General features: G+C 42.6%; 2 protein-coding genes across 8 annotated transcripts in view; one reads left to right on the top strand and one right to left on the bottom strand.

The window, feature by feature from the left end:
- Positions 1 to 6224, top strand: part of NCF2 (neutrophil cytosolic factor 2) — a 30215-nt gene extending 23991 nt beyond the window's left edge. Inside the window, exons 14-15 of the mRNA XM_046680431.1 lie at positions 3190 to 3367; positions 5647 to 6224. Of these exons, the coding sequence (XP_046536387.1) occupies positions 3190 to 3367; positions 5647 to 5759 (291 nt within the window). The 3' untranslated portion in view covers positions 5760 to 6224. The remainder of the gene's footprint in view (positions 1 to 3189; positions 3368 to 5646) is intronic.
- A 966-nt stretch (positions 6225 to 7190) lies between these two features.
- The window catches only part of SMG7 (SMG7 nonsense mediated mRNA decay factor), an 84036-nt gene continuing 77383 nt past the window's right edge, over positions 7191 to 13843 (bottom strand). For all 7 annotated transcript variants that reach the window (XM_046681437.1, XM_046681440.1, XM_046681436.1 and 4 more), the window contains 5 exons: positions 12233 to 12313; positions 11590 to 11749; positions 10739 to 10909; positions 10473 to 10618; positions 7191 to 9583 (listed from right to left, as the gene is read on the bottom strand). In XM_046681437.1, coding sequence (XP_046537393.1) covers positions 9470 to 9583; positions 10473 to 10618; positions 10739 to 10909; positions 11590 to 11749; positions 12233 to 12313 — 672 coding nt within the window. In that variant the 3' untranslated portion in view covers positions 7191 to 9469. The remainder of the gene's footprint in view (positions 9584 to 10472; positions 10619 to 10738; positions 10910 to 11589; positions 11750 to 12232; positions 12314 to 13843) is intronic.

Below are 13843 nucleotides of genomic sequence, written 5' to 3'. Positions count from 1 at the left end.
AAGGCAAAGAGAGTCAACTTGACCAAGATTACACAGCCGGTCAGAGTGGAGCCAGGGCTCAGGCGGGCATTGTGACTCCAGAGCCTGCCCATATTCTTGAACACCTCGCTGTGCTGACCGTACAAGGGCAGGTTATCTACAGGCCCTGAGGTCTAGAAAAGTTAACTGACTTTCCTGTAAGAATAAAGGGAGTCAAGAGCAACTCTAGAGGCTAGAAGTAGTAGCTACAAGGGAACACTCTTGGACCTTGTCCCTTAGTCTCCAAGGGAAAAGTTGCCATTTCTTTTTGTTGTTGTTGATGTTAATTCTCTCCCACAACCATGGCCCCTGAAAACCATTGGTTTTCTGTCAACACACATTTTTGTTTGCCTTTTATGTAACTTCATATAAGTGGATTGTACAGAACATATATATATGTATATATATTCTTTTGTGTTTTAATAGTCCATTTCTTTTTATTGCTAAATGGTATTTCATTGTATGGATACCTCAGTTTGCTTATTCACTCACCTCTTGGTGGACGTTTGGGATGTTTCCAGTGTTTGTCTAGTGACATTTATTCTTCAACAAACATTTGCTGAGCACTTACTGGTCTCTAGATAGCCAATGGAAATTGAAAAACTAGTAAGACACAGGCCCTTCTGGGGGAGAAGACAAGGGCAAACAGATGATTACGAAGCATATCTTAAGCGATGGAGATGCACAACTGGCATACTGTGTCGTGTAAGCACATGGGAGGGTATCTCACCCCAAAGTGCTAGAGGGAAGTGGGACAAGTCAGCAGTCCCTAGAGAAAATGATGCTGAAATTGTCTGGAAGCTTAGCCTTACAACGGTAAATAGGAATTAGCAAGGTGGAGGTTAGGATACATTATAGAGATGGAGAGAACAGAGGGAAGACCGTAAGAGTCGGCATAGTGAGTGAAGGGGCTCAGTGCTACTGGACACAACAGAGAGAGTGGTGGGAGACAAGGTTGGAGAGGCAACGGGGCCAGATCATGGGAGACTTCATACACTGCTGCACTAGGATGATGTGAGCCAGGGAGAAAATCATTAGGTCTTGCTTTGGACTGATGATTCATGGAGCATATGAGCCAGGCAGCGAGCTCAGCGAGGCGGGCCAGTGGGCTTCCTCTGAGTCATCAGCACCCCATCCAGAGTCCTGGGGCTGCAGAGTCCAACACAGAGTTAATGAGACTGCATTCTCCGCTGACCAAAGCCGTGGTTAACCGGGGTCCCTGTGAGAGCTTCTGTTCTTCCTCCACTAACCCGTGTTTTCTGCTGTAGCATTTTTAAACCGTGCCATCTGCAGTTATATCAATCTAGGGGGTATCAAATGAAACAGTTCATATGTGAATCCTTTGGAGAGCTGCTATTTTTCACCCACAAGTGGATGTGAGACCATGGAAATGACCACACTGGGAGAGCTATTCCAGCCCATCGAGGCCTTGGGCCCACAGTGGGTGGCTGAGTCCCTCCTCCAAACCGTCATCCCCACAACTGGGCAGGGCCTTCTGCTCAGCTGGGGAAGGGTCTCTTTGGTAGACTCTCACTCAAATCAAAGACAAAGGTTTGCTGGTGGGGCGGGGGGGGCGTGGAGCGGGGAATGAGTGGGAGAATTAAAGAGGATGGGCTTGGAGGAAGGCCCATAGTAAACCCCAGGTCAGCGGTATCTAAGGATTCAGAAAATTGCCTTCAGGAAGTGGAGTCACTGGAGCTGAGACCCCCGGCGTCTCTGGCTGAGAGGAGAGGCCCCAGGACCCTGGGGAAGGATAAGCGCTGGTGCCGGGGCTGTCCTGAAAGTTCGAAAGGTCCCTCTAGGTTTTCCATCCGTCTTTGGACTAATCCCGTCAGTATTGTCTTAAAAGGCTTCTGCCAAGTAGTAGTTTAGCTCTAAGCGTGAACTTCTTCACTTAAAAGCCTTTTGTTTTTATTATTGTTAATTTTTGTCCTTTGAAAAGAGCTTCCACCCTCTTAGCAGCTGTACATGGCTAAGTCTCCCCCAATTCCCACCAGTCTTTTTGGAACTCAATCCAGCCTCGGAGCTCATTGTTACACTTGGAGGCAGAGAGCCAGCATGTTCTCATTCACTTACCGGAAGAGAAGGAAAATGAACTAACATCCATTAAGTATCTACTCTACGCAGGAACACTTATTAACCACGTTTAAATATTTTTATATATATTTGGAATGATACTGTTACAGAGTAAGTGTTCAATAATTGCCAGCTATTGTTACTCTACATCATCTCATTTCATTCTTCTAGTCTCAATTTCAGGTGAGGAAAGTGAGGTTCAGAGAGGTTACGCTGCGTGCTCAGGGACACACAGCTTGTTAAGCAGTGGAGTGGACAGCCCTAGGTCTTTGGACTCCTTAGGGCCATTTCCACCTTACTGAACAACCCCTCACTAAAGAGGATCTGCCAAGGTTGGGACAAACGGCATTAGGAAACTAGAACTTTCAACACTAGGTACAGCATTTAGCCTAGAAGGGTTTTCTAATGTTGACTTGTTAAATCTTAAGATTTACATCTTTAGAAACTGCATCCTTCTCCTTCTTTTCAACATTTGTGGGTCAAAAGCGACCATAATGGTGACTAAGATGTGTAGTTACATACATAAAAAAGTAAAGCCTTTTTCAGGGCCTTAGAAAGATCATAGGCGCTGTGAAGTGGTTCTCAAACTCTAGCAAGTATCGGAATTAGCTAGACTGCTTCTCAAAACACAGATTGCTGGCCCCACTCGCAGGGAGTTCATGATTTAATAGGTTTGGGATGGATCCAAAAATGTGCATTTCTAACAAGGTCCCTGTATTGTGGGTGCTGGGGAAGGAGTGTTGGGTTCAGAGTTAGAAACCAGGTTTGACTGTGGGTTCTGTCACTTACTTTTGACTCAAGCTTTCTCAGCCTGAAAAGAAGCAACAATAGCACCTCTTCCACCTTTTCCAGGATTACTGTAGGTTTTGGTAAGATTTGAAGCCTCTGTGGTCCTGCCGACCTTTTGGTTTCGTTTATGTGACCATCCAGTATTCATAAAGCACGTGTTAGGGCCGTGCTAGGCGCTGCTCACAAACCTGCCTTTCGGAGTTCACATCCCAGGTGCCACACTGACATCTCCCTGATTCCTGCAGTGATGTTCAACGTTCACCAGCCAGGAAGCTAGAAAAACTAACAGGCCCTTTATCATTTCAGGGTGACCAAGGCTTCCCAGATGAATCCAAGGGAAGTGAAAAATCTGATGCTAATAACCTGACAAAAGAACCTCAGATTAAGGAAGGGAGCCAAGTGGTAGCACTCTTCAGTTATGAGGCTACCCAACCAGAAGACCTGGAGTTTCTGGAAGGGGACATAATCCTGGTTTTATCAAGGGGTAAGCACTACTTCTGGATTATAGAGACTTATTTACATGTTAGCAGAAATAAATTCAAGGGCAGAGAGAAGAAAACATCAATAACCTACAAACCAAACCTTAGCCAGTAATTTCAACCTCGTTCCTAGTTTTCAGCTGATGGGCAGGGAAGCAACAAATGGCAGACTTAGAGAACATTTTGATTATTAAAGATGGCTGTTTTGGAAGAAGGGATTGTCATTCTCAGTGGCACCGAATGGAAGGTGGCTTTAATCATTCTGCCTTTGCACCAAGCCATACGATACTTATCTTTCGCAAACCACAGTTCTCTGAATTAACGTATTTTTCAAAAGTGAGGGAAAGGGATACATTTTGCCTTCAAAGTAGCTATTCAGATATTGCTCTGTGTCTCTGGTGACTTTCCTGATTCTGTTAGGAACCAAACACATTAAAAACTGAAATAGCAAGTGGAGGTTCTAACTTAGTGCTTCTCAAAGTTCAGTATGCCCAAGCATCCTTCGGAGAGTTTGTTAAATAAAATTCTTTGCGCCAGCTCCCAGCGATCCTGACTCAGCTCTGGGGGGGGGCCACAAATCCGCATTTCTAACAAGCTCACAGGCGCTGCTGGGCTACCGACTCCACTGAGCAGCGCTGTTCTAACTCAGGGTTTGACACAGTCTTGTTTCTCTACCTGGAAACAAATCAGAGTCCCATCACAAGCTTTGTTCACATGGCTGAAATGTTGCATGTTAGCAATGCAAAGTAGTGAAAAATGAAGACTATTATCAATTTTAAGAGAAACCCATCAGATTACGAAATGAGTGGGAGATTTTAAAGTTAACGAGGTAGAGGGTGAGTATACGAGTGTGGCAATGAACTCAAAATGAGTAATGGAACACAGAAGCAGGTGCACTGGCGGTGCGCATCTCCTGACAAGGGAGAAGGGAAACTCAACAGGAAGAATTGGGCTTAGTAACTCCCAGGGCTATTTTTTAAGTGCCAATATCAACCAAACAGCTAAACTGTCCAGTTTTTTGGGGGGATGGGAGGGGCAGGGATAAGGTAAAAACGCGAGAACACACTGAAAAACCTTCTGAGTAGATATGGAGAGAAGGTGGAGTATTCCTTACTGTAATATGTACAAAAGTCTAAGCTGGCTTAATTCAGGAAGCACCCATATATTTTGAAAAGTTATCCTTAACGCTTAAATAGAAAACAGAATTCAGCACAAACATGGAGTGGGTCTGGAGGTTAGTTCAATTGTATTTCAGTTACGAGACGGTTTCATTCATAAAGTTTCTCAAACTTTACTGTGAATCACCTGGGAATCTTGTTAAAATGAATTCTGACTCTGGTTTGGGGTGGGGCCTGAGATTGTGCATTTGTAATATGCTCCCAGGATCCGGATTCCACTCCATGACTCACATTATAAGTAGGAAGGATCAAGACAGTGCAATTAGGATTACCTGGGGGAACTTTAGAAAAAATTCTGAAGCCCTGCAACACCCCACACAAATTAAAGCAGTTTCTGGAGACAGGCTGCAAGCCCCAGTGCTCTAACGTCCAATCTAGATGGCTGACATCCAAAGATGAACTCCTAACCTGGCTGTGTGGTCTGGTGGGTGGGCTGTGGAGTCGGTCATACCTAAGCTTTTTCTTAGCAGAGTGGCCCTGAATAAACTATTAATCTCGCTGGCTCTCCTCTTCCTTAGTAAAACGGGGATACTATCTACAGCTGACTGACTTAGCATGAAGTCAGAGAGCATACATATCCTAGTACGGTACTTGTACTTTATTAAAGGCTCAAAATAGGAGCTATTAAAATCCCTGTAATTTTACAAACACGGACTAAACCCATCACTAGCTCCAACTCTCAATTCTTGGATCATTCACTAGTGAACATTTATTATTAGCATATTTAACCAATGGCATGTTCCTTTCCAGTAGTCAAAACAAAGATTCCCAACGGAGCTCAGATAAAACTCTCTCCTCTGTTAAAAAAATCCTATCTAAAGATTCAGTGTTCAATTTCTTTCATCTTATTTCTCTGGCAACTTTTTGAAAAATCTAATTGATTCTTCTGCGTTTTACTCCTTCATTATCATGTCTAAGACAGCAACCAATAAAAAGAGGGCTAAGTCCTATGTTCACTCTTACCTCAAATCACCTTCCAATATTGACTTTTCCCTGTTAACACTCTTGGGGGTGGAGGACTTGACAAAAGATCTGTGTGGAATATCTAGATGAGGTCATTCTCTATATTGGTTTTAGAAATCAATGTATACTTTTTCTTTTATCAGTGAATGAAGAATGGCTGGAAGGGGAGTGCAAAGGGAAGATTGGCATTTTCCCTAAAGCTTTCGTTGAAGAACGTGCAACTACAGACTTGGAAAGCACTCCTAGAAGGGTCTAGGATGTTTCACAACCTACAAAGCTCAAGAAAAGGGAGTAGTATCATTTGCAAAATGTAGCACGCCGCTGCAGTACACTGTACCAAGAAGTTACTGTTTGGAAATATTATCTACATTTCCCTGTTAAAATTTAACCTAACAGACAACGATGTGAGAACTTAGGATGATGATTACCCTGGTGGGGTGGTGGGGTGAGGAGAGTGGTTGAAGTGTCTGGAAGAGCATGAGGGGGCTTCTAGGGTGCTGATAATCTGTTTCTTGCTCTGAGTGCTGGCTACCCAGATGTGTGTACTTTGTGAAAATTCACCGAGTGGTTCACTTATTGGTGCACTTCTCTGTATGTGTGATACCTCAATAAAAAACTTACAAAAACAAGACACCCAGCATGCAGGCCCAAGGCCTAGGTGTAAATACCCCTATTTCTGTACCATTATTGTCACAGACTCCTAGAGCCTTACAGGTAATTCAGACAGCACACACACAAAATTAACTTTTCTTTTTTGTTGAACGTCTCATTGCTTAAACAGAACCTAGACTGAATTAGGCTCCCATGGAACAAGCTTCAATTCCACAGAGAATTAAAATCCTAGAATGACATTCATGCCTTCTCAGAGAGGGATAACACTTAAGTGATGAAAAGCAGCAGCGTTCAAGGAAGCCAGTTGGTTAGTAGTATCCTATTAGTTAACATTTTATAATATTTACTATACTAATATACATGGTAGAATGCTATGGTTTTATTTACCATTTAACCAAATGGCCCAGGTTTTCAGGGTTAACCTGGGTGAAGGATTCCATAAATACCAGACCTTAGGGACTAGCCTTAATTCCTCTCCATTCCTTCTTCTTGTAAAGTAGGTATGGCTTTGTTAACAATTTTTCAAGTGTGTAGGTGCTTGTGAAAACCAGAGTTAGGAAATGAAGTGTAGATTGAGTCAACACCTAGGTGAAAGGATAGCTGACCAGTGTGAACACACAAACCGTTAAGCTATGGCACGGCTCAGGGGACACTACTGAAGGCCTGGCAGGCTCCCACTGGAAATTTTGGACGCAACTCAAAGAAACATAATCCCAAAGCTAAGAACACTAATTACTGTTACTGCTGATGAGACTTAGTGGATTTTATAGGCCAAAAGGATAAACTATCTCTGAAACGCCTTATTAACAGTGACAATAGGGACAAAAATGGTAGGTTGTTAACTCCTTTGCATGAACCATTCTTTCTTTATTAAATAAAAGAATTTTGACAGTCATTTTCTTTCTACCCACCCCTTTCTATACAATGCACATTGGTTTGGAATGCTACTAAAAGCAAAAATAACCCTGACACATATTTGATTTCTGACCATCTTTGCATTCTCCTAGATGACTAAATTCTTGCTTTTTAAGTTGCATTTTCTTTTAGGATAGAAAAGAAACAATCTACACACAGATCTGGTTGGAGAGAACATGGTTTAATTAAAGGCAAAGCTGATTTCAGCAGCTGCAGGTCTTGCACAGACAGACCAAAACAAAACAAAACGAAAGAAAACACAAAAGAAAGGCTACTACACAAAACCAGTTTCTGATGAAGATTCTCCTCTCCCCCCTCATTACTCAACACTGAGGATGCTAAGGCGAGGAACCCTGTCCCAAGAGTCAGAAAACATTCCAAACACCAAATTCTCATGCAGAAATGGGGCTGTAGATGGGACCTGGGTACTACTGGGAGTGAGATGGTGAACCTGGTTAGCTCGTCTAGGGTGCAAGAATCAGTGACAGTTCAAACACTGGAATGTTGCAGCTGCCTGAATGCAGAGCTCAAACACACAAAGAGGGGAAAGGTGGTAGGGAAGGAGGCTTGGCAGGGAGGGAATGGGAGAAAGGTGGACACAGGGAAGGGGCTGGAGAGAAGCACGAAGGGTTTCATATTGCCATTGAGTTCAGGGCATCACCCTTTCAGACCTTTCAAAAAAACAAGACAAAAACAAAAAAACCCAAACACCATGTCAAACTAAAAGCAATAATGTAATACAGGGCTCCAACCACTCTCTCTGAAGAGCAATGAGCATTAATCTCACCCCTTTTCATTGCTGGGGTTGCCCAGACTCCAGTGACAACCGGGGCTCCTGGATGTGCTTTGCTCTGCAGCTGTTTTCCAGCTTCTAAGTCCCACACTAACGCCAAACACTCATACACATCACCCCTCCCCTCCGGGAGAGCAGATGGGCGTGTGCGCGCACACAAACACTCACACATACACACAAAGGAGAGACCTCCCAGAAAATAAACCCTATCACTAGCACAGCAATTGGACATTTAGATTGTTTCCATAATTTCCTCTTAAAATATTACTTTTCCAGGAAATGACTAACAGAAATGCTGTCCTTCTGTTTCTACACAAGAAAATTTTCAGTCCTCTTTCCTTCTAATAAATATCAAATAAAAGTTTATTTTCCTTTCCTTCACCTTTTCCAGAATGGACTTCGTTGTGTTTTCTTCTGCGCGTGATGCACACGTGTCCGTGTTGCCTTGAATTTCACTCTGAAAGTGGAGGCTGGGAGACTGCGGCCGGGCAGGGGCCGGGCCCCCTTGTGGGCTATGTGGACGCCGCTGCTTCCTTCCTCTTCAGACTGTCTTTTGGGCCTCAACTGCTGGCCCCCATGCTGTTGCTTCTTGGCGAGATGTTACACATATTAGGAATAAAAACAATTACTAGCATACAGCATAGGGTAGAAGAGGGGTGGAGGTAGGGACAGGAGGAGGTGGGTGGTAAGTGGGATGGGGGCACAAAAACCAACCAAACAAAAAATGACCACACTGAAAGCTTCTACCTATTAAAATACGTCAGGCCATGAATGGACTGGCCTGCCTTCTGTGAGACTGCTTGCTATGCTACCGTAAAATGTACAGGAATCAAAAACGTTAATTTAAAATCCTACAGCAGTCATCTGCTAGTCCAGCCCAGCACCACCACCCACACTGCATCCTCGATTGGGGCTCGAGCACCTACAGATGAAGGGCATTTCCTGCTGGAGTCTCCAGGCCAGAGGAGGGCCTACCAGAACCTTCTGTGTGAAAGTTGAGGCCTTGCACTCTCCCTTCTGGAACACTCCCACGGGCTGAAGAGGTCAGTTTCCCCATCCTGTCACCACCAACCTCTCCCAGGAGCAGTGAACGGGGCTCTCCTGTCTACACACTGCCTAGAAGCAGCACATCTGTCTGTGGAAGAATTCAGTGTGATATTTTACTTCTGAGAGTAATAACAATAATAAAAGATGTTTAGGAATAATTTCAACTACATTCTCAGTCAGCAAAGCAATCATTAATGGATTCCTATTTTATTCCCCAAAGAGGAAAAAAGGACTGAGAAGTTCCCATTGGCTTCTCCCATCTGCCTTCCCTTCTCAGCTTTCACTTCCCATGTGGCTGGGGACATGCACGATGGAGAAGGTGAGAGGCGGTGATATCAGGTAACTGAGTGAGACAAACAGCAGTTCCTCTCTCCCTCCGGAAGGCCCCGGGGGGACGGAGAGTTCCTGACGGTTTTTTCTTTTTGTTGCACTGCGGACATTTCGTGCACACTCAGCGGGCTGGTGGAACACTTACACCCTCTCGACAGCAAGAAGCAGAAAAGAGGGCTGCCACCCGCAGGGGACTGTGTGGGCCAGTCCTGCAAACCCAACATGCCATGGTTTATGGAGCCTTCATTCCCGGGGTTGCCACTTTGGCCTCAGTGTGGAGGGTTCATGGTGCCTTGTCCCCGCTGCTGTTTCTGCTTCTGCTGCATTAACAGCTGCTCCAGAGCGGAAGGTCCAGGATGCATCATGGAACTGGACCAGATAGACTGAAAAATAGCCCAGAGCTTGTCAGCAGAGGTCAAATAGCTAGTTGTCTGAAAGGAATTTGTTTTTCAATCCCAGCGAAATACGAAGACATATATGTCCCAAGATCCCCACCCCCTAAAAAAATCCAGCTATTAGAAAAAGTCATCTTAAGACTGTCTTCAAGACTAGTTAGTTTCCATTAAGATTACTTTAAACCAGCAAAGGTAAAAGTACGTTTTGTATAAAGTCTTTTTACTAAAACTCAGCTCCATATGGGAACACAGAGCTTTTATTTATTTATTTACTTATTTTTGAGGAAGATTAGCCCTCAGGTAATCTGCTGCCAATCTTCCTCTTTTTGCTGAGGAAGACTGGCCCTGAGCTAACATCCATGCCCATCTTCCTCTATTTTATATGTGGGATGCCTATCACAGCATGGCTTGCCAAGTGGTGCCATGTCTGCACCGGGGATCTGAACTGGCAAAACCCGGGCTGCCGAAGCGGAATGTGTGCACTTAACCAGTGAGCCACCAGGCCAGCCCCTACAGAGAATATTATTATAAAGGTTTTAAGCAAATGAAACATTTCTAAAATTAGACCCCCTTCTTTTATTTGCTCAGAAAATGCTTAAATCAACCATTCCAAGATGAATCAGACTTTTCTTAACCTTAGAATACAACTAAAACCTTGGTGTTTCTGCCCCCCTGAAGCTACTGCTTTATCACTAGTGAATTCACAAATTAAAAAAAAAAATCCCATTCAAGAATTTTATAAGGCAGACCATGTTTCTAGGACTTTGCTAGATATGTATTATGAATTAATTAACTCTAAGGGCCTTAGCAATAAGCCTAGCTATGTGAATGAAAGCAGAGACATCTCTTGTGGTTCTTGTTCCTAAAATCCACTCACCTTTAGGCTTTCCATGAGGACAGCAGAGGAATCCTCCATGGAGGGGCCATGGCTTGTCCAGGTGCCACTTGGAGTGCTGGCCTGATGCCAACTGCTCTCAGAGGATGACGTTGCTGAGAGATAATCAATGCCAAATCCACCCATGGCTAAGGGATAAAAAGGGGTAAGAAGAATTCAAGATGCTCTATTATTGCCACATGCCAAAAGCCAGGGAAGGACAGAGTAAGCTATTTCACTTTTGCTAGGCAATGAAGTCTGGATCTCACCTGGCTTATCAGTTTTCCACCGATCTGCAGTTCTCCTATCTCTGTTATCTGGAGTCCCAATGGGTCCAAAATTGGAGAATGGAACAGAATTATGGTTGTGTGTTGGAGGGGAGCTTGGCAGGCTGCTCGGGTTAGAGGAATGAGGAGATTGGCTGGCTGGTGTTGAATGATCTATTAAATAATAACAACATAGGACATTAAATATAAGATGTTTCACAAACATACCAAGAACTCAAGTTTCCTGTATATCTGATCACTTAAATTCTACTAAAAATAACCACTGGGCTTTAGGGGAAAGGCAAAATAAGGGCCCACTCCGCTAGATGCACTAATTTGTCTTACCACACATATCTAGGGCACATTTCCTTGCCTTAAAAAAAAAAACAAAACCAAACAGTATACAATTCTGTCAAGTGCAGGCACTATTCTGGCACAACCTGTTTCAGCTAAGTATCTAGTGGTCTGCTCTGTCAGAAACAGAATTGCCTAACCTTAAGAATTACTATTAAATCAGACTCCATTTATAAAACAGAGATGCTAAAATCTCTATTTTTAAAAGTGCAACTTTTCCTGCAAAGAATGAATATCCACAAACAAAACATCTGGAAACCTTAAGTTAGAACCCATATTTTTCTCGATTACAACTCTGCTGGTTACTGAGGATGTAAAAAGCTTTTTTAGTGGCATTTATTATGTGAACTTGTTCATTAGGCTTTTTTTCCTATTTTCTTTCAGAAGTTACTTTAAAAATAAATAAATAATATTTTTATAATTACAAAATCATACTAACTCTTAATCAGTTTGAGTGTATAGGAAATGCAAGGTCTGTAAATTTAAAAACTAGTCAATACCTGAACTGGCAGGAAGTGATGGAGACCACGGAGTCCCTTCAAAAAGAGAGTACAGTGATGTTTCCTGGGGGGCCATCGAGGGATTAAGTTCTGCTTTGGAGCTGGTTGTCAGGTTTTTCCCATATACCTCATTGAACACACTGCTATTTGGGTATCTTTCCTGAAAGACAGTGACAACCAAGTTACAAACTCATTCCAAGGAAAGAGAGGTAAGAAAATCCCACATTCAGGTTCATGGATGCTTGATACAGCTTAAGTCTTTCTTAACAAGACAAACTTTTGAAGGCTTTTATTTATTTCTTTCAGTTTTCCTATTAAACTCATTTTTCGTTTGCTTTTTCCCTCATCCTTCATTTTGGTCTATTTAAACCACCCAGGTTAAAAAGTATGAATAATTTATTTGGTTAAACAACAAAGTCCTAAGGATTTCAATATTAATGAGAAGTTAATGTGTTCAAACTTAACAACACACAAGTCGCTAGTGTACCCCAATCAGAGGGAGGGGGGTAAAATCAAATATCTGGAAGAAACCAATATATAGATGAGAACGGACAGAGGAAAACAGATGTGCTTTAATAGAATGGGAAAGAAAACACTGGCTGACAATGAAAGCACAAAGCAGGATTCTTCACTGTTTACCCACCTGATTGAGAGAGAATCCGGTGAGGGACAGGAAAGAAGATGAATGTGACATGAGCTCCGAGGGCTTCTCCAATAAGGATTTCTTCACAGTCCCGAAAAAAAAAAAAGGCAGTTAATTTATGCCTTACATTTTCTTAATATTAACCTTAAGATACTGTACAACCAAAGTGAAAGACCACAGTTTAAGCATACTTGCACTCATCCATCATGTACAATCTAAGGCTTAGAAGATGTGAATTCAAAGCTGTTGAATACCATGACACCAGCTAAGCTCCAGCAGCCGCAGGTGAGTCAAAGAGAACCCTCCTTGACCAGTACCTCTAATCTAGCACAGAGATCCTGGCAGGGACCAGAGACTCTGGAAAACAGCAGTTCTGAGTGTTTTACCAAGCATGAGTCTCATGAATCCCCTTGTCAACAGCTGCATTTAAAATACTTTTACAAGATCTGGCACTGTTTTCTCCCCAAATTTTTAAAACACTGACATTAATGACTTAAAAAAAGTCTTTCAAATCCATTTGCCAACTTGTTTTGTTAACATGGTTCCTAAGCAGCTCTATTTATGGTATATATTAAAATAGTTCCTAAAGTCAAGCTTACATTTATTGGCCCTAAGAAAGTTATTAGGACAAAGAAAAAAAGCTGAATCTCTGATGCTTACTGGCATTGAATAGTTGGTCAACAAGGCACTTATTAAACACCTACTACATGCGAGGCATTTTCACACACATTATATCATTAACAATGTTAAATATAGGAATGGTTATAGTCAAAGTTTTTTTTAAACATAAAAAAAAAACCCCACTAAAAAGGCCTCCCCCCGCCTTCCAGAATCAGCTTCCTTTCCAATGGACGGGGCCAACACAACAGGAACTAAGTGGGTAGGAAGCAGATGGATAGAGAGGCACGCCCCCAGGCCCTCAAGCCACCCCAGGAGAAAAAGCAGCAAGCAAAGCAAACGTGTAGAGGCAACAGGATAGCAGCTGGGCTTCCCTACCACCTGGGTGCTGTCAGGGCACTGTTCACATTTCTAAGGGACCTTTTACTTCTGCCAGCTTGGGGGAAAAAGTGGGATGTCTCTATGGCCACTCAACCATGCAAATTCTTAGGGAACTTTAAATACCAGGGACGGCAGCTTCTGTCATGAGGATCATTTATAAGCTTTTATTTTTCGTAATAGTAAAATCAATGCATTTTAATCTTATGAATGTTTTATTGCCCCATGTTTATGGGAAGGAAACAGCAAGAAAGTAAGACTCAAAACTGTTTTACATTTTATTAAGATGGAGTGAAGGGAGGAGAAAAAACCACATAGCACACATCTTTCTTCCCTTTTTTATACTCCCTCACTTTAGTAAAATAGATTGTAAATATTGATGAGTGTACAGAATGACATCCTTGGAAATGCAGACTGGGTTTAGAACATTATTTTTAAAAGATACCACTAATCAATTCTTAGACTTTATTTTACATCATCCTAGTTATTTATCTCTGTATTCACTCATTTATGGCACTCCAACAACGTTTATAAATAGAATCCTCTTCATTTTCACTCATTCTGTTTATGAATCTGACTCTGAATTTAGATCAAGGCTCTTAGTTAACCAAACAT

This window comes from Equus quagga, chromosome 13, assembly GCF_021613505.1.
Source record: "Equus quagga isolate Etosha38 chromosome 13, UCLA_HA_Equagga_1.0, whole genome shotgun sequence".
NCBI lineage: Eukaryota > Metazoa > Chordata > Mammalia > Perissodactyla > Equidae > Equus > Equus quagga.
The sequence above is the reverse complement of the archived record's forward strand: the minus strand, read 5'-3'. Positions and strand labels throughout refer to the sequence as shown.